At 35.8% G+C, this 22086-nt stretch overlaps 1 protein-coding gene across 11 annotated transcripts in view; it reads left to right on the forward strand.

The window, feature by feature from the left end:
• The window catches only part of LOC127176403 (NACHT, LRR and PYD domains-containing protein 3), a 52669-nt gene extending 31445 nt beyond the window's left edge, over positions 1–21224 (forward strand). For 5 of the 11 annotated variants that reach the window (XM_051128061.1, XM_051128060.1, XM_051128057.1 and 2 more), the window contains 5 exons: positions 71–244; positions 11767–11940; positions 19340–19513; positions 20279–20457; positions 20815–21224. In XM_051128061.1, coding sequence (XP_050984018.1) covers positions 71–244; positions 11767–11940; positions 19340–19513; positions 20279–20457; positions 20815–20828 — 715 coding nt within the window. In that variant the 3' untranslated portion in view covers positions 20829–21224. The remainder of the gene's footprint in view (positions 1–70; positions 245–11766; positions 11941–19339; positions 19514–20278; positions 20458–20814) is intronic. The other 6 variants (XM_051128064.1, XM_051128063.1, XM_051128066.1 and 3 more) reach the window with 6 other exon arrangements.
• Positions 21225–22086: the final 862 nt, after the last annotated feature.

Here is a 22086-nt window from a genome sequence, read left to right on the forward strand (position 1 = left end):
CTTTTTTGTCTTTTATATTATATTTGGTTTCAGTTCATAGTGTTTAATAAGTGTGTTTTCATCTCTGCAGTTTGAGTGATTGTGGTGTCACATATGAAGATTGTGCTGCTCTGACTTCAGTTCTGAGATCAAACCCCTCACAGCTGAGAGAACTGGATCTGAATAATAAAAAAATAAGAGATTTGGGCATAAGGCTTCTCTCAATCGTCCTGGAGGATCCTCAATGTAAACTGGAGATAGTGTGGTAAGATCATCTCTCTCATAGTCACACATGATTGTCTTATATAAGACTAAATCCTTTGTGTAAATTTTAGAACTACAATTTATAAAATCATCTTTTAAATGCTAACTGGACTCACTATAACTACAAAAAATGGTTCTGATAACTAAAGATGAAGCATGAATTAATCATGTGACTGTATTACATTTTCATATTATATTGTCATGTAATGTAACCGGATGAAAAAAAACTTTAATTTTGTCCTCTTTATAAGAAGTTTAATACATTTTTCAAATAACAAAGAGAAACTTAACATTTAAATACAATAAAACTACAATAAAATGTATAAAGTAAAAAATGTTTCAGACAGATTAAAGTGCAAAAGAAAACATCTTTAGTAACAATAGTAAAGAATCAGAATATGTTCAACTAATATCAGGATATCTTTTCTGGGCCGGCATGATTTATTGCAGATTAAAATGTATAAATATAAACAAATGTTTAAATATAAATATTAAGTGATTAAGTATTTAGTTTTGTTTGATAAACACAAATACAAAATTCTGAATGGCTCTTTGAAAACATGTAAATACTGTTTGACTGGCGTTCGTCTCCATGACAAGCAATGTCACAAACAGAAAGTTGTGCTGGTTTGTAGTAACTGTGTTATCTGTGCTGTTCATTCAGATCCACCTGCTGTCAGAGAGTCTGCATTTTCATTCGTCTCTTATGCAGCAAACACATTATTTACATGTTGTACATTTGAACAGGCTGATAGAAAAGAAGCTAATGTGTTTTAAAAACTGACAATGTATTGATTATTATTATTATTATTATTATTATTATTATTACGGTTATTATTAAACCATTATTTGGCTGATTCCGATACCAATATTCAGGCTCGGCCCTAAGAAGAATGTTATTTGGGGGCCCTTCAGTGCCGCCAATACAGCTAATTATCGTTAATGTTTGATTATTCACACACTATAAATCTAACACACCCATTATCAAATTTATTTGTTTAAGTAGATTCTGACAAACCGACAGTAAACACCTCTGATCTGATTCTGATCTGATTTTGTGCATGATGCGTCACTATGGAAATAATAAGATGATACATGTAGATTATTTAATATTGCATTTTTGTATAATTATCATTGCTCATTGATCCAAAATATCACAAAAGAGTAATTAATAAGTAAATAAATAAATTCAATCTGCCATGTACTCTGGTGGCCACAGTGGCCCTAAGCAGCCGCTTGTTCTCTTATGCCTTGGGCCGGCTCTGACAATATTTGTCACTTGCTCACTTAATTTTCATTCTAATCAATCACTGTTTTGATCAAGTTTTAAATGAGCAAATTTCAAAAACACAAGTTTTAAGGCAGGAGTTCTCAACTCTGACCCACGAGATCCATTTTCAGCAGAGTTTAGCTCCAAACTTGATCAAACTCACCTGCCTGTGAATTTCTAATGATCCTTAAACATCTTGATGAACTTGTTCAGGTGTGTTTGATTAGTATTGGAGCTGAAATTTGCAGGATAATGGATCTTGCGGGCCAGTGTTGAGAACGCCTGGTTTAAGGTGTAGTAGCTCGTTTACTGCTGCATCATCAAATCATTTTCACTGAACATGGATTAGAGCCATTCAACATTCAACAGCTCAACATTACGAGAGAACATAAAAAAAGATTTTAGAAAAAGTAATTATTTTATTCAAGACGTTGAAAACCCAGACTACAGATGTTCATGTGAGTCTTGAGTGTTCACTCATGTGATTTATAGAATGTGTATTTTTTGATGCATATCTGATAAACTATATTTTTATATTTTCTAGATTTCGCTTTGTTTTGTATTTAATTAAAAAGTATTTAATTATTTCACCCAGAGAAAAACAGACATTATACAACAGCGCCTTCACACTGATAAATATTGGATTTAATACATTGGTGCATCTCTACTAAAAATCTAAACATTGATAAGATAATCTGATAATAAGGTTCCTAGAATTATTCACAGTATTTTAAAGTGCCCATAAAATCACAGTTAAAATTGTGGGGGGTTTTTTATATTAATATTTTAGCCTTAAGGTTATGTATAAGCTAGTGTACTCCAAAACAATGACAGCATTTGCATTTACAAGATGTAAGCATTCAAAACTTGCATTTCTATCCACAAGTTTCTGGGGGGCGCTACTGTACAAAAGAACATGGGTACAACTTCCGGTGAGGCGGAGGACGTAGGAAGTGTTTTTTAGACCATTGTTTACTTCGTAAAGATGCACAGAGATGTCATTACGTTCTTATGGACAACTAATGCTTTTCTAATTTGTGTTCCCACATCATTAGCAAGTTTGGATCACTAAATCTTAAATGACTGTCAACTAGTGAAATGACATTTGAACTGAGACATCAGAGCTTGTGTTAAAGGGCACGACAGATGAAGCCTCGATTCGAGGCTTGTTAACGTAGAAATCCCTTTCGTAGAAGCATCATTTTCTGTACACACTTCGTGTGTCCTAATATTCGACCCCCAGATCTTACTTTGCCAGTACAATTTCATTGAGACCTATTTAATAATTACATTTTTAAATACCCTGTAGCAGACCCTGTCCGAATGATGGCCGATACTTTACTGATGTTTCTTGAAGGTTTATTAGCGTTCTTTTACTTCAGAAATCACTGTAAGAGCTGAATAAAGCGGTACAAAAAATGTACATTAACATTCTTGGACATACAGTGATTTTCACAAAATACTTGTTTTTAACTAACAGTATACAGTTACACAAACCTTATGCCTTTTCGGGGGGGGTGCTGAATAAACTTATAAACCGTCCTCATGCACGAGCTCTGTTAAGCTGTCATGAAGCATTCGCTCGCCACACCGTTTTTTATTACTCCTTGTTAGCTGCGAAAAGCAGATTCTGTTTCAAAATAAAATTCCCCCATAAACAACAGAAGTAAAGCGATCCTTAGACAATCTTTAACATACAAAACATATTGAAAGTAACACAAAACAAATAGAAAAATGTAAGATAACTCTTATTAAAGTCTGTTACACTCCCACCAAATTATCAATGTTTCTCAAACATGACTAATTTTCACTTATAACCCCTTTTCGTGTGCATAGAGTGCAGTAAAGTCCCTTTGAAGATGCATTCACTCTGCTTCCAACAATAAGACCAACTTCTGAGCTGGCCTTTCTACTATTGAGATTTTATGCATTTGTTCTCCTTTCTTGTTTAATCTTTTGTCATCAAGTGCTACTTTGGCCTTTCTTGCAAGTCCATCTGGGCTCAGAACAGTCTCTATAATCCTTCCTAGTCTCCATTCACTCCTTGGCAATGTTTCATCGATATCCATAACCACGTCACCAATTTCAAAGTTCCTTTTTTGGAGCATCCCAGCGTTGCCTTGCAGCGATATTGTGCAGATTCTCTTTTCTCCATCTGTTCCCAAACTGTTCAGTAAGGTACTGCACACGTCTCTATCTCTTTTTCGTACACATATCCTCTCTTATGAACTTTCCTGGTGGAGGTAACGCTGTGGTGGGTTTCATGGTTATCAGATGATTAGGTGTGAGCGGTTCTAAGCTCTTGGGGTCATTCAGATTGTCAATTGTAAGAGGGCGACTATTGACTACTGCCATAGCTTCATAAAACAAAGTGCTTCATAAACAAAGTGCAAAATGAAGCATCATTAAGCCTGCCTGATGAAAGGGCGATGGTAGCACTAAGAACGCTCCGTACAGTTTTGATTTGGTGCCCCCTGCATGGCTGGAATGAGCAGCATTCAAAACAGAGTCACACTGTTTATCTGCAAGAAAAGTGTTGAGCCGTTCTGAAGTTACACAGTTGTGAATGTAAGATGTGACTGCTCTGTTTATACCAGGTATCCAATAGCCGCATGATCTGATTTCATTGATCGTGAAACCTTTGCCTTGATGCTTTACACTTTCATGGCAGTGTGCAATGATCAGTCCTTGTAAGGTTCAGAAGGCGTCCTATTGCAGTGATATGTGTCACTGAGAAAATGTTCCACCAGTTCCACGTCGTGATTCATGATTATCTGCGCTTTTTATGATGGTTCAGCTCAGTTCTTCAAGATTACAGCATGAAAGTGCATCTATTCGGTATAGTCTCTTCGTCTCTTCGTTTATCCGCTCGGAACAAAGTTCTGCACGAGCTCACTACAGAAGATGCGTTTATTATCTTGATGCGGCGCGGACGTGTCTAGAAAAACCGAGCGCATTGCACCGCATGCGTATTACCCTTCCATTATGAGCACAGCTGCCGACATTTGAAATAATGAACTTGAATGTGCAAAAGACGCGACGTGAACGGCTCCGTCACGCAAACACTAAACAGCGCTGTGAGTGTGAAACACCTGAATTCAGCAATGAACACAAACTAGTTTAAAGCTGTGTGCAACGAGACAGTCAGAAAGCTTTTCAATCTACTCATCTCCTTCAATTACCATGGATTTACTGTAGTGACACTCACTGCACCATGGTATTGTGGCAGCAATGTGGGATATTCACATTGAATTGTATTACAGCAGTAATGGTATATAATTATAGTATGTATGTTGTTGTGATTAAGCTATAGCATGTGTGCGTTTATACTGAATGTTTTTAGACCGTTTTTCATACAAATAGGCTACCTATAAAACCATGTAGTTATATTTTTACCATGGTATTGAGGTACCAATATGTGTGGCTTTAACTGTGTTTATACTGTGTTATTCTACTATGGGAGACCAATGCTTAATTAAAAATAAAACGTTAAGAATTTAACCACATAAAACTTGCTACAATTTTTACAGATGTTACTGATTGATAATGAACAAAAATTTACCTCTGCATCCTCAAGCTACTATCAAATGTGCATTTCTAAGAGACAAAAAAGTGATATTACTATTATTATTATTATCATTATCAGACAACCCAAACCTGTTTCTTGATTTGAAACAATATAACTCTTTAGAACATGCAGAAATTATTATTTTTTTTATTTAGATATTTATTTTGTTAAGGAAAATTAATGGTCTGGCTTCTACAACTTCCACTTTGGAGCAAAAATCTGACTTTAAACTGGAAAGAAATAAAGATTTGACATTTATTGTGATAATTCTTGATATCGACTGATATGAAAAAAATTATCGTGATAATTTACTTATTTACCAATAAGTTGGTAAAAAAAAAATTAGTTTTTTTTTTGCCCATATTGCCCAGCCCTACTTCTACATCACCTCTGTCAATGATGTCATTCTTGTAAGTGATGTAGTCTGTCTTGTATTTCTCATGTTTACAGAAGTTCTTGTTCAAATGATTGAGTCTGACTGTTGTTCTCTGAAGTTCTCTGTTGTCAGGCAAGTGTGGTTGTTGCTTAAATGGAAGAGGCATTTCATAATGTCCTTTAGCATTTTTCTTTATTCTTACTTTAAGTTTGTCTAAGAACATGATGTCTTCTTGAGAGACTATCTTGTCATCTGATGTGACATCCTTAAAGTCCGACTCGAGTATATCCATAGGTGTCAAAGCTGGCATCTCCTTTGTAGCCATTCTGTGACGAAGACTGAATCCTGTTGATTCATTGATACTTGGTGTGGAGCAGCCAACGATACTCCATCCTAGAGTAGTAAGCCTACTTCACAATTGAGAAGAGGTGCCATTTTGTCTGCAATTACTTTCAAGTGACTCCAGTTCATTGCAGTTTCCTGTGTTGGTATGTGATCATAATTAACAGGAAAACACTCTTTTGTGTAAACAGGAGGAAGACTGTACTGTACTGAGGAACTGTACCCTCTCACTCGAAGATCAGATACTCGTTTGCTTCTAATAATCACATTGTCTCCCATCAAGGTGGTTAGTTTGAGTTTCACTGGGTGACTCTCCACTTGCAGTGCATTACTAATGTCTTCATCAATGAATGTAGTGTCACTCTGTGTATCCAACAAAGCATACACAAGCTGTTCGTTGGATGAATTTTTAACCGATGACACCCATACAGGTACGATCATAGATGTAATGACTGACTGACCTTCGCTTGTGATATTAATTGACATGGCATTAGTAGTTTCACTTTCAAGGGCATGCACATTGTTTACCATGGGCAATGGTCGTTCTCTGTTTCCGTCTCTGATTGTCATCTGGACACAACTTGCACTGTGTTTTTAACTGCCCTTTGACTGTTGTTTGTCTGTCATTGTTTACACTTGTGTGAGTGTTAAAGACAATGGCTTTGTTCCTTTTGGTTTCCTTTGAAATTCTACTTTCATGAGGAGACTCACATGAATGAAGAGCATGTAAAGAAGTGATGGGATTACACATGATTTCTGCCTCTGTTGACATGAAATTGACAAAGTCATAAAAACTTGGAAACTCTTTGCCATCCATGAGGGCTGTTGGGACCTGACGGTTTCATCTGGAAGGTACACAGTCAGGACGTTTAACATGAGGTATGGCTTGCAAGCAGGCATTTAAGAAGTCTGAAAGTGTTCTCCGACCTTCTGCATCTTTGGACTGTATTTTAGTCCACTTAGACAGCTTTTCTCAAAACACTCTTTGAATGACAAAGGGCTGGCCGTATCTTTGGTTAAGCTTGTCCCAAGCGTCTTTGTAGGCTTCTTCATCATTTTGATAAAAGGTGCCCTCAAGATACATGTGCGCTGAGCCACTCACATACTTCTTCAAATAATAGAGTTTGTCAGTTGCTGAGATGCCTTTTTTATCTATTAATGACATAAATGATGCTTCCCAGTCTACAAACTGAATTGGGTCTCCATTGAACACTGTAGGGTCAGGTACGGGTAACCTGTTTAAGGCTGTGCTGTCCTGAACTGCTTGAGCAAGGTGAGACACTTCACTAAGAGCTGTTGACTGGACAACATTGCATTGCTGACGCTGCATTTCGTTTCTCAGCAAATAGAGAAATGTAAGATAACTCATATTAAAGTCTGTTACATCCCAGTCATACAAGTAATATGAAGAATACAAATTATTTCAGGAAAATTAAACATTTGCCATATGCAATGGACCTTTATTGCACCGGAACTGAACACCAGAAGCGCTTGTCGATGCAGTGTACCGATTCTTCCGGTTATGTATATTTTTCAATATGCTGTAATCACCTAGTTGAATAAAAGCCTGTTAAAATGAGCATCAAAATCCGGACATTTTCAGAGACAGGCGAAGAGATATTCTGATGATTACTGTGCACAGAATTTTCCAAACTCAATGGAACTTGTAGTTTTAATCCAACGTACCGATCTGAGAAACCCATGGCTCATAAACATGTGATTTCACCACACTGCGTCAGTGCTGCGGTGTGTGTGAGACACAGAATCAACATATTTATTCATCTGTATTAAATTTTAGTCTTTGTTCTGTTATGTTTCATTCACAGTCATTTCACTATGTAATTCACATATTTATGACAAAATTCTTAATTAATACTCAAAGTCTGTCAACGCATTATACTGTTTAAGATTAATTAGCTAAACTGATTGTGACCCCCAGTATTTCCCCTCCCCAAATGGGAAGAGGGTATAGGAAAAAAAAACATTTTGCTTAAAGTTTAGATACTTCCCTGGTGGAAAAAAACAGCATATGCTGGTAAGTATGTTTTGATGCTGGTTTAAGCTGGTCCTTTGCTGGTTTTTGCTGGTCATGTTGCTTCTACAGAGTGCGTTCATATACAAGTGAGTGACTGTATTTATGTTATTTATTATCTTTAAACAGCTGTTATTTGAATGCATAAGTTGTGTTATCATTAGTTGACAATTATAATCAGGTATGTGTGCCACACGCCTTGTGTATTGCATCATCCATGTACGGCGCTAGTGAGTGCATCTTAGAGACGGTGAAATAGCGTTGTTGGTGTGTTTTATCGTAGACTGAATAAGTTATTTATCGGTTACAGTGAATTTTGAATATATAGCGTAATGAAAGCTTTCTAATTATATTTCCATTTAACCTGTGAGTTCAAAGTGTCTGAAGGTGCATTTGAGCTGCACCGTTAAAAGGGGTTGTCAGACAAAGCCTCTAATACAGTGGTTGGGGGAACCCAATGTAATTTGATTGCTGGGACATTTGTAATTTTTCATTAGTTATTTTATTTTCCTTTAATTTCATTGGTTAAATAAACACTGTCATTTTATAGTTAACCTTGTTATTCTCAAATCCGAGGTTTAAGAGGTTCCTTGGTTTATCCAGTTGAGGGACTATCCTTTACGAACCCGTGCACCCGTCCTAAGTGCTCAGGCAAACCACCCTGAGGGGAAAGAGGGTGCTACATGTTCAACATTGTTATTACTTTAAGGCAATGCCCGCGCATTCATTCATCTTTTTTAATACGCTCTTATAAAAATTAACCATGACTTCTGTAGTAAGACTGTGGCAATACAAATGGAAATCAGTCCGTGGAAAAAATCTAATAAAATATTACAGTTAATACATATTTACTATAGTAAATCCATGGTTAATTTTGTAAGGGTGTTTATCAGTCAAATTTAATGTAAACGGGTATAAAATATGATGAGAAAAACATTGTTAATGAGAAGACGAAATTGACTGCAGAAGGTTAAATTTATTTATTATTCAGAACGCACATTTGGAAGGGAAATATATTGATAGAAACATTTCAGCAGGTGATATGAGATGTAGGCCTAAACATCCTCAGTCTCGAAGTGTATACTCCACACAAACGTGCTCCCGCATAATATTTTAGAAGGACCTTAATTCATCCCACGCATCTCATCCGTGTTGTGTCAGGAAATGGTGAAAACTGAGGCAGTGTGTCGTCATTTAGAGTAAAAGCAGCCAGGTACACTGCAGTAACACCGGCGAAAGAAAGGAAAGAGATGATTCTCCCATTAGTTTTCATTGGAAGTGAGATAAAGGTCCATTAATATGTGTACATTATTCTTCTGTTATATCATATTGATATTTGTACTGGCATTTAATGACACTGTTCAATGGGTAAATTAATTTATCAGTGTCAGAAATTTAACAAACAAACACACGGTTAGGCTTTTATTTGTGTGTATAACATAGGAAAAGCCAAGTATGGTGATCCATACTTGGAATTTGTGCTCTGCATTTAACCCATCCAAGTGCACACACAGTGATTTTGATGACATCACCCCGCACTTCAGCTTCTCATCAAACTTTCTGTCCAATCACATGCTACTTAGAATCCAAAGAGTCCCGCCCCCTACACTATAAATACACACTAAAACTTTTTCACAGTTAGTATTTTCTGTATGGCAAATGGTATGTAGTGCACTATATAGGGGACAGGGAACGATTCAGACAGTGTAAATATTCTTTTTTTTATCGAGTGTATCGAACCCATTTAAATTCTACACAGAGTGCTGTATTTTATAGCAATATGGATGAGATTGTGACTGTCATACGCTGTCAAACGGAGCTTTATTGAGCTCAACGGCTCTGACTTAAACTGTGATATAAAGGAAATGCTATTGGCTGTTTAAGAAAGGGGGCAGGACTACTTCTTCTACTGTCTCATTTCATTAGTTTCCTGAGTTGTGCAAGACTTGGAGGCTATTTCTACACTTGTCATCTGAACAAACCCTCACAAAATAAAAACTTGATTTGAGTTTATTGCATCAAAGATGCAAAGACCAACATCATCGTTCCCATTTATGAGGCATGTATTAAAGGACAGTATCATCTAATGTAATGACAGACCTGATTAAACAGCACAGACATAAGCAGTCTTGAGCAAGTTTGAGTCTGAGCACTGTGTGACAGAGTTTAGACTGGAAAAGTGTTGTTTGTTGTTTGGCTGTTGATTTAACATGTTAATTAATTAGTTGTGGAACAAATAAAATGTTACAATTATCATCATATGTAACGCATCCGCACCACCCCAGACCTACGTATAGATCATCTTATATTCATTGATTGATGAACATGATGCAGGACAACAGCTCACCGTGTGATGTAGCCCAGAGAGTTCAATAAATGAAAACTTAATATTTTGTTAAATTTAAACACAATTTTATGTTTTTGCTAACAAACAGTAGCAGCTCCAGGGTTTTTGTTTTTTTGTTTTTGTTTTTCTCTGTGCTGCTAAGGGGGGCTGAACAGTTAAGTATATCAATAACATCAATATTCTGCATTTATTGCATTTGATTTAATTTTACTCTAAAACTATACATTTACAAGGTGGCATTGTAAAGTTTACACAGTTATTAAGCACATGTTATCAATTCAGTTGAACATCTATATATTTATTATTACCTCAGTAGGTCTTTGATTCAATAACGGTTTATTATAACCTGTCGGCTGACAATCCCACCTACAGACGGGAACAGATAATGAGGGCTTTAAAACTGCAGTGAGTAAATCAATGAGGCGTTCACTCAGAATGGGTTTGCAATGCAGCGCTGATTCCTTTCTTTCTTTCTTTCTTTCTTTCTTTCTTTCTTTTTATTGCAAAACTTATAATTACATACAAGATCAGCTAAAGATTCCATGGTTGTATCTTTAACAATAATCATAATCATAATGTCATAAAACAGAAAACATAAATATCATGTGTTTGTGTTCATCATAGCATGTACTTTAAATAATTTATCATAATGATTTTATTTAGTTATTATTGTTATTATTATTATTATTATTATTTATTTATTTTCAGCCTGAGGGATGAAACAAGTGTTACATACAAAAAGAAAAAGACAAAAACACAAAGGAGATATGAGGCACTTTTGCTTGTGGATGCAAAATTCTGCATATAAAATAAAGAAATTAACAACATATTTAAGATATAATGATTTTGGGTTTTGTAATAACTTTAAAAATAAAGCTGTGGGTGACATTAGTAGGGTTAAAAATATAAAAACTTATATCAATTCATTGTATTGGTTATATTACAATCACACAATAAATGGGCAGCTGTTTCATCAACAAGACACAAAATGAGAAAATTTCATCAATATCAAGATATTTACAGATAGATGAATTAAAGCTGTCGCTCATATGTTTTAAGTTTTTGTGTTTATTAGTCGTAATTCACATGATAATGTCAAAATGGCGGATGATGGATGATGTCCGGATCACATTCATATTAAACAGATTCAGGGTATAGAGTAAGTGCTCTTTTAGTTTAGTACCCACTCAGTGAGTATGTGGTTTTGAACACAGCCAATGACTTAATCAGACCAAATAAATAAATAAAAATAAAATTACTGCCACCTACTGACAGTTTACTTTCCATTTAGAATGTCATTTCATTAAAATTTGTTTGTATTTCTATATTAATACTAGTTCAACCAAAATGAAAATTCTATTATAATTTACCAAAACACACCCATGACTCATATTCAGAGATCATCTTTCCTCTGTGAAATCTGCATTTATGAAGCACATGTGCTGAAAGCTTTTTGAATGTCTTTATTATTTTTACAACAGTGATGAATCTCCAATGGAAATGTAGACATGTTTACTAGTCTGTTTAGGATTGTGATCTGATCTGATCTGATGTGAGAGAGTGAAGAGTGTGTCATTGTTCTCTACAGGTTGATGAAGTGTGGTGTCACAGATGAAGGTTGTGCTGCTCTGACTTCAGCTCTGAGATCAAACCCCTCACACCTGAGATATCTGGATCTGTGTGTGAATAAACTAGGAGATTCAGGATTGATGTTCATCTGTTCTGTACTGGAGGATCCTCACTGTAAACTGGAGAAACTGTGGTAAGATCATATTTGACTCTCACAGGTGAAACACAATGTAAAGTATGTTTGAAGTGTTCAGTCTCTTTCTGCTGCTGTGAGTTCAGCTGATTGAGCTCTAAACTTTTTCGTTGTGGCGTCCCTGCATCAATTCATCTAGCAGTTCTCCACCTCCCCATCTCCTCCTGTATTTCACAGTAACTCTACACACAAACATCAAATGATTGGTCATATACACACCAAACTACACTCAGATATGACAAATGTAAATCACTAGTGTCTTGTGTGTTTTGTTTGTTCAGTGTGCAGTGGAGTTTGTCACAGCACTCACACGTACATGTATGTGCACAAATACACTGTATATACAGTCTGTATGAACAACTGATGAACTTTACAGTTACTGAACTGAACTGAATCAACACTGAACTGACTCAGTAATGACTCTATCGGTTTGTAGCTCTTCTACATGTTTTTCTGAGAGTGCAGAAAGACCTGTGTATATATTCAGTATATATTTACAGAGTATTTCTGTTATTCTCTCTCTGTGTAGTACCGCAGTGGAGGGGTTGAACTCGGAGCTCAAACCGAGCCTCAGGTTCAAGCCTCCATTGTGAACAGCAAACCAAGTGTGTTTAACATTAACTATTACAGTTTTTCTCAATCGATTTGACACTTTTCTCCAATGCAGTTTACTTGTTCTCAGAACAATTAGCACAGCCATAAAACACCAAATTATCTTAAACAAACAGTTCAACTTTACTGCAAAATGAAGCATTGTACTTTTTTTTACTAGCAATGGATGCATTACAGTTTTTCTCAAACAATTTGACACATTTCTCTAAACATTTATGTACCATTTGTCCAAACACAACAAACAAAACTCTGTAATTTCTCATTCTATCAAATGAACACGCTATATTTTTGATTGGCCCTAAACTGATAACTATTCAGGGGTGGGGGGAGAATAAGAGTTACTATGTCAAAAAAACAAACAAACAAACACTTATAATGTGTTGTACTATGATTGTTTTTGATATTACTGATTTTTTTAGTCCTGCTGGGACAACTTCTGTCATTTACTGTAAATGTCCAAACATTTTTCTAAATTGAAGTTTGAGATCATTCAGTGGACAATCAAGATTATTTTGAGTGGAAGAGGAGCATTATTAGACACAGTGGTCCAGAACAACACCACCAGAAACAAAGGAAGAGGCGTGTAGAGATGTTGAGACAGGAGCTTCTCAAACATGATTCAACCTTCACTCTTGAAAATAAAGGTGCTTTAAAATGTTCTTCACAGCGATGCCATAGAAGAACCATTTTTGGTTCCACAAAGAACCATTCAGTGAAAGTGTCACGAATCTGGTCGGTGTTCCGCGGACCGCTCACCACCAGATGTCGCTCTCGCTCCATTATTACACACAGACTGTTGCACTACACCCCGGACTGCATCTCCCATCATCCACCACGCTGATTGCTCCATACACCTGTGGCCAATCAGAAGCCCTATAAAAGCCCCGGACTTTCCCTCCGTTGGCACGGAGTATTGAGTTGTAGTTTTCATTGTGTAGTTGTCGTTGTAGTAATCCTGTGTTCCCTAGTTTCCCGTGTTTAGCTTTCTCGCCTGGCTTTATCGTCTCGTCTCTCTCGCCGCCTCCCTTCTGGACTCTTGCTCATCTCACGGACTATTCTCACGTTTTGCCTTCGTTACACCTGCCTGCCATTGTTGTCTGACCCTGCCTGTACGACTATGTCTCTGTCTCGTCCCTTAAATAAAAGCATGCAAATGGATCCGCTCTCCTCTCATCTCACTCACAACGTTACACAAAGGTTCTTTAAAGAACCATCTCTTTCTTACCTTTTTATAATCTGAAGAACCTTCTTTCAAAGAACTTTTTTAGTGAAACAGAAAGGTTCTTCAGATGTTAAAGGTTCTTTATGGAACCATTTAGACAAAAAAGGTTCTTACTTTTTTTTTTTTTTTTTTTCTCTTATGATGCAAGGGCAGCAAATATGTAGTGTAGATAAAATACAATGTAATTCTCTTTCAGATGTAAATGAAAGGCAAGATCAATAATTCAGAATAATCCATGTATACAGCAACACGTGTGTATATACTAGAGTTGGGGTACTCGGACCCGTACTCTGACTCGAATCTGGTCTCGAATACAATTTTTAGGCGACTCGGACTTGTCATGGACTCGGATGCATTTTTACTCGGGCTTGACTCGGACTCGAGCCTTTCGGACTCGGAAAATATGCCGAGTCCATCCGAGTCCAGAGACAGTTGATGGAAATGTACAGTTTCTCAATGCATTACACTTACAAACAGTTGACTCGATGCATTATCATGAAAGTGATAATCAGTATTTGCATGTGTTTTTAAGTCTTGTCCAGTAGCCACTTGAAAGCCGACGGGTTTATGTGCGCACACACTCAAAGCAGCTCACAGAACACACCTCAGTCAGTGTGTGAATGTCGAGTTCTCTTTTGCTTTTAATAGGTTCTGTTATTTCGGTTTTGTCTTAAGTAAACCTGAACAGTTGTGAGAAACACTGATGCATCAAAATATTTGATCTGTGCGTCAGATCTTAAAGCGACAGCAGCGTAAACCTGCAGCCGCAGACCACGTCATAAATATCAATCAAACAATGAAAGAAAAATAAATCACTCACTTTTCTTGACTGAATCACTTATTAACTTTAGTAAGAATAATATTTTATGTATACAGGGAAGATTTTGCAGTGTTTTTATTTTAACATTTATTACTTCATGAAATGTCTGTAGTCTGTTTCTGTAATAGGCTTTAGATAGACCTACCTACAAAGAAATCTATTTTTAAAAAGATTCTATTTTTAAAAAATATAATTTAATTTATATTTTTGATTAATGTATTATTTATCCTTTTGTTTGTACGTAATAGACCTACTTGGAGTGTTTACTTGCCTTCAGTAAGCTTGAGAATGTTTTACTTACATTAGTTTATTAGTTTTTGCTGTATTAAAATTATTATTATTATTTTTTAAACATGGTGGCAGTTTCTAGCTTCAAAGAAAAATAATTTTTCTAACATCTTTGCAGCAATAGTTTTAATGGGCCCAAAACCACCTTGGGTGTGCATGAGTTTCTAATAATTCAAAGGCACATCATCATTTTTTCTTTATATAATGTAATGTATTGTAATTAATGCATTCAAAAATAAAACAGGTGTGAGTTTGCTGTGACTTATGGAAAGTATATGTAGGGCTTTATACACAGTGTGTGCCATTGTAAAGACTAGGTTTATCCATCACAACCTCATTTTCATCCAAGAAAAAAAGTCATAAAACCCAAAACACACACAGCCACAATCAGAAATAAAAGAGGTGCATTTTCTGCTCTTAAGGTCCCAAGATACCTACTCCTTTACCCCCACCCTTGAATTTATACATTTACTATATCAGTGAATAAAGTCAAGTCCCACCCTATAATTTATCACATTCTAAAACTTGTTTTACTCTGAAATATGTCACAAGACATAAGTCGGCCAGAACGTCTGTTACATGACTTTAAGTTTGCTAAGCAGAGCAGGACACTTATGAGATGTTGTGAAATCAAAAATCAAAATGGCAAGATCCACTAGAGGTTTGCTTTTCTTACATTTCAACTGATATTGCATTTTTGTTTAGTCGCAAGGTTTAAAAACAGGGGCACCCAAACTCGGTCCTGGTCCTTGGTTTAGCTCCAACTTGCCTCAACACACCTGCCAGGGGGTTTCTCGTATGTCTAGTAAGATCTTGATTAGCTGATTCAGGTGTGTCTAATTGGGGCTGGAGCTAAACTCTGTAGGACACCTCCCTCCAGGACCGAGTTTTGGCACCCCCGGATTAAAACAATGTTAAGATTCTGACAAACAGTAGTGTTTCCTTGGACTCAGACTCGACTCGGACTCGACTTAGGTGGACTCGAACCCAACACTAGTATATACAGTGGTGGCCAAAATTAGGCTATTAGAACACTAGTGTATATATATATATATATATATATATTTACTTTTTGAGTAAAAATGTGTTTTCTTTACCAAGAAAGTGGCAAGATGAAAACCACTATTTTCTGTTTTAAACTTTCACACAGCATCTTTATAGGTTATAATAACATTAAAAAATTCAAATCTAGATTTTGATTTTTCAAAGATTTATTATAAAAACTGATTATTTTTTCCCAAAATGCAATAAATCCATTAGGGGTCTACGCTTACTTTTCTTTTTAGAGAAAGTATAAGTGATGGAAAGAGATGGCATAAGTGCAATCAAATTCATAAACTCTTGTTGAGATTAATGTTTTAAATATACAATTTTGAACAAAGAAATATTAAATGGTTTTAATAACTAAAAAGAAGATAAAAATGAAATACTGCCAGTAGGTGGCGGTAAGTCACTGATTTAATTTCTGAATCATATCATTCATAAATGAAACAGCGCTGTGTTTGAATGGAGATGCGCAGCGGATCAGCTGTGACTTTGTTTCAAACTATTTTTGAAGATGAAATAGAGCAAAATCAGGCAATAGTGTTATAGTCCGACAATGTAAGTCACTTAATATTAACTTCAAGTCAATATCTCATTTACAAACTCCCTTAAAATCATTAAGAGCTGTCACTCATCTTAGTTCATCGCGATCTCACAAAATTATAATCAATGAAACTCTCTACACTGCTCAATGAATCTCTTATTTACACTCTCTCTACACTTTATGAAAGAATTTGTCAGATATGTCTGTGATACATTACTCGAGAGATGAACTAATCAATTGTCTTTCCGGTGTTACGGTTCCTTCCTGGTTCAGGTCCTCCGCACCAGATGTGATGGAACGACAGTGGCAGATTCGCCGATTCTGAAAGCACAAACTGACGTGATATTAAGCTGTCTAATAAACGCACACTTGCTCATTACATGATTCTGGTATTCTTGTAAAGATTACAAATTATTGGTATGATGGCCCGTAGCGAAAAAAAAAAAAAAAAAAAAAAAAAAAGCTTGTTCGGCACGGGTTTCGAACGTATTGTGAAACGACAGTAACGAACGCATTGAGCTATTAAACTGTGCTGATTCAGCTGCGGATTTCGAGATTCAAGTAGGATTTTACTCTCGACATGATTCTGCAACTGACTGAATCAAAAAATATGCCCGTGTTAACTTGTGACCTGTGTTTACTTGTTATGAAAACTAATATTAAAGCAAAAGTATATTACATTTTATGGTTTATGATGTTAAAGTACCTTCAACGGAGTCTCAGTCTCATAGGTGGTATTTTATTCGATTATAACAGTATATAAATATAATAGCCTTTTCTGTAGTCGAAAAGCTGCGAATTTGTGCTGCACTTTGTAACGTGTTACATTGTGGCTTTTTTATTGATTTTTTTTTTTTCATTTTCGTATGATTAAACAGTACGATCATTTAGCCTACACGTCGACTGCGAGTACTTGAATATATTCACCAACAGAAAACAACGTTTATGTCATACTTTCAGAATTATTCTGCTAGTGAACACAAGTCACAATGTAACACGTTAAGTGCAGCATTAATTTGCAGCTTTTCGACTACAGAAAAGGCTATTATATTTATATACTGTTATAATCGAATAAAATACCACCTATTGAACGCAAATAACAAGTTAACACGTTTATAAAGTTACATTTCTAAGCGGCGTTTCAACTAGAATTTAACGTTATATGTCATTCACTACAATCAAGAAATCAAATCACAAGTTTCCGAAGTATTTCTACGAAAAAAGCGGCAAAACAACGTGGAAATAACATCAAGTTTTTATATTAATTAAAGGAGACATCAGCTAGTCTCTGAAGAAAATGTACCATGTTTTTACTATAGTAAATAAAGTTTAACGATAGCGTTTGTAATTAAACCACATTAGCCACAAATTTACAGTTGTCTGAGACTCCGTTGAAGGTACTTTAACATCATAAACCATAAAATGTAATATACTTTTGCTTTAATATTAGTTTTCATAACAAGTAAACACAGGTCACAAGTTAACACGGGCATATTTTTTGATTCAGTCAGTTGCAGAATCATGTCGAGAGTAAAATCCTACTTGAATCTCGAAATCCGCAGCTGAATCAGCACAGTTTAATAGCTCAATGCGTTCGTTACTGTCGTTTCACAATACGTTCGAAACCCGTGCCGAACAAGCTTTTTTTTTTTTTTTTTTTTTTTTTTTTTTTTTTCCGCCGCTACGGGCCATCATACCAATAATTTGTAATCTTTACAAGAATACCAGAATCATGTAATGAGCAAGTGTGCGTTTATTAGACAGCTTAATATCACGTCAGTTTGTGCTTTCAGAATCGGCGAATCTGCCACTGTCGTTCCATCACATCTGGTGCGGAGGACCTGAACCAGGAAGTTGGTCACCAGATAACACGGTCACCAGTTAAACCGTAACACCGGCTTAGACTGCGTTGGTTAGCTAATTGGGCTGTCAGGTGATGAACGAACGACTCAAACCCGAAAACATGTCAGATTAGAGGTGAGGTGAGATAATCATAGACTAAAGACCCAGGTAAACAATGAATGAATCTCTTCTGTTTCTTATAGCATTACAGTTTTGTTTTGTTTTAAGTGTGTTTGTGTAAGCAGTAGATGTGTTAGGGAGGCAACAGGTAACATTTTAATTATATTTTGCTAAAATGAACGAAATGACTCGAAAAAAGATTCGTTCATTTTTGCTGAACGAGACTCAAAGGTCCGAGTTGGTAAAATGATCCGAACTTCCCATCACTATTTACAATGCGTGAAATGCTGCGCTGTGATTGGCTGAGCGGGTGTATCACATTTTGCAGAAAAGGGAGAAAACAAGACAGAATAACACGGCGGATATCACATTTTCCGTAAAATTAAAAACTGCCTTTTCAATAACGACCAGATACAATACTGATTTTGGCAGGAACTCAATTTTGAAAAAAAATGGCGTTTATCGCATCTTGGAAAAGAGCTCTTCGTGTATATATATATATATATAGTTCAGTTCAGTAACTGTAAAGTTCATCAGTTGTTCATACAGACTGTATATACAGTGTATTTGTGCATATACATGTACGTGTGAGTGCTGTGACAAACTCCACTGCACACTGAACAAAACACAAAACACACAAGACACTAGTGATTTACATTTGTCATATCTGAGTGTAGTTTGGTGTGTATATGACCAATCATTTGATCATTTTATAAGAGTTAAAATAGTTTTGAAAGAAGTGTTTGCTTTTGTAAGAGATGTATAATGTTTTGTTGTGTGCATATTTTGTGGTTTTGTGTAAAGTGGTTATTGTGTGTAAGCAATTTAAGAAAAAACTGTAATAATGGATTCACTGCTAAACTGATCTGATGTGAGAGAGTGAAGAGTGTGTCATTGTTCTCTACAGGTTGATGAAGTGTGGTGTCACAGATGAAGGTTGTGCTGCTCTGACTTCAGCTCTGAGATCAAACCCCTCACACCTGAGACAACTAGATCTGTCTGTGAATAAACTAGGAGATTCAGGATTGACGTTCATCTGTTCTGTACTGGAGGATCCTCACTGTAAACTGGAGACACTGTGGTAAGATCATCTCTCTGATAGTCACGTCTTTATCCTCAGTAAGACGTGTCCTTTAATGTAAATGTTCAGTAAACACACTAAATCTCAGCACAAATGAATTATGACTGAAGTTTATTTCATTGATCTTCATCACATCTCATGATCTGCTGCTCCTGTTTTTGACCTCCTGTTTTCACTACTACAGTGAATGATGAAGGTTATATTACATTAGCTTTCAACATTATCAGACCCTCAAAACCTTTAAAACAAGAAAGTTGTTTATTATTTACACTCTTAAATACAGTACAGTGAAGTGACATACTGTATAAAACACGTATCTGTGAGAATCAACACACTGGTTTGCAGGAGCAGACTGAAGCAGAGTTTCAGTCTTTCTCCTCCATCAGCCATTTCCTTTTCATCTCATATCCTGAGCAAAACATTATTTAAGAAAGCAACGCTGATCAAGATTAAATTCAAACTGCAAACACTATCTCTATTTATTTCATCACATTTCTATTTAGTTTATAAGCTGCCAGATGCCAGATTCGTCCTTATATCACTATGAAACAATATCTCACATTCATCTTTGTGTGTCTGTTCAGTCTTGAAGCACATGACAGTTTCAAACAGCACCACTGAGCATCAACATGCATAAATCTCATTCTATCAGCAGCAGTATGTGACAGTGCTTGTCATTATATCTCCTTTCCTGCTCTGAGACCAGAGTCAATAACAAACTACACACACCTGAACTACAATTCACACTGTCATTGTTCTCTACAGGTTGATGAAGTGTGGCGTCACAGATGAAGGTTGTGCTGCTCTGACTTCAGCTCTGAGATCAAACCCCTCACAGCTGAGACAACTGGATCTGTCTGGGAATAAACTAGGAGAATCAGGAGTGAAGTTACTCTCTGATCTGAAGGATGATCCACATTATAAACTGGAGACATTTAGTCACTGTGAGTATATTATTAGTATATAATAGTGAGTATATAAATGTTTTAAAATGGCTGAAGTTTAGTAAAAGTCCTCATATGTGTGTAATTGGAGAATATAAGTTAATAATTCAGCTCCACTTTAGTCTCTGTACTTTAAACTGTGTTTAATAAGAGTTTAATTCTGTGATGTGACTGATCTATGAATATATGAATATTTTCATCTCTTCCAGTGTCTGTGTGTGTAAGTGATAAAGAGAGAGTTATTGATCATGATCAGTTTTTGAATGCACTGTGTTTTTCTGAAATGGATCTGCTGATGTGATGTGACAGCAGTAATGTCTCATACTCATATGTGACTGTCTGTGTGTTTTATTGTAGACCCTCAGTATTGAGACGTCAGTCCAGTTTCCTCAGGATCAGCTGATGGTGAATAAGGAGCCGCTACAGAGACGTCACAGTCACACAATCAACACAGACTGAACACACAGAGACACACAGCATCACACTCTCATGTGTGTCGTGTTTCACTGTCTTGTTTTATAATGGACCATGAAACTGAGTGCAGAAAATGAGCAGTTTGGAATCGTTTTGGATTCACTAGATATTGACTACAATGTAGATGCTGTAACACTCAATACACTGTAAACAAGTAATGATGAGTGATCAAACTAAAACCTCCCATTTTAAACAACATGGACATGGTGTGAATAAGAGATTTACTGTGCAATACAGACAGCTTCGATTTCATATTTTTATGATTATTATTAAAGTTTCCACCTAAATCTTCATATTTTTTTTCTGTTTTTTGCTTTTTCTTTCTGCCTCTGAACTAGACATGTACTGGTATATCACAATAATGTGTAATGAATGTTTTAAATTACACAACACTGCTGTGTGCTGCATCTAGAGGCATGTGCTCACTCTGATATAAACAAGCCCAACACGAATGAGAAACGTACAGAAGCCCATTTCCACCACATGTAAAAAAAAAAAAAAAAGTCATGCCTTAAACAGTCAAAATTATGTCATACTTAAGTCATAATTATGAGATAAAAAAAGTAGAAATTTTGAGATAAAAACTCTACATTGACTTTACAAGTTGAAATCGACTTAATGACTTTATTAAAGTTTTTTTCAACTGCTTACATTTTCAAAACTTTTTCCTCTTTTTTTTTCAAAACTTTACACACAAATCTAAGAATTGCACACACAAAATGTAAAATGCCTCAAATCTCTTGCAAAATGAAGCACTGCATTCAAAATATCACAAACACGTCTCAAAAGCAAACATTTGTCTTACGTTGGAAACACCTTTGCCATAATATTATATTTTTGTATGCATCATATACACACATTCATTCAAAACCTAAAACTCTTCTTTCATGAGCTTCTATGTATATTTCTGTACAAGATTGAAAGTAATTGGCAGAGAGATGTTGAAAAATATGGTAAACATAAAAAAGGAAGATGGAAACCAAACTGTTATTATTATTATTATTATTATTTTACTGTAAGCATTTGAGGTTGTGAATACAGAATTACACAGTACGAAAGAAAATAAATATTCTACCAGTCAAAAGTTTTTAAACAGGAAGATTTTTAATGTTTTTTAAAGAAGTCTCTTCTGCTCACCAAGCCTGCGTTTATTTG

The sequence above is a fragment of the Labeo rohita genome, chromosome 14 (assembly GCF_022985175.1).
Source record: "Labeo rohita strain BAU-BD-2019 chromosome 14, IGBB_LRoh.1.0, whole genome shotgun sequence".
Classification (NCBI taxonomy): Eukaryota; Metazoa; Chordata; class Actinopteri; order Cypriniformes; family Cyprinidae; genus Labeo; species Labeo rohita.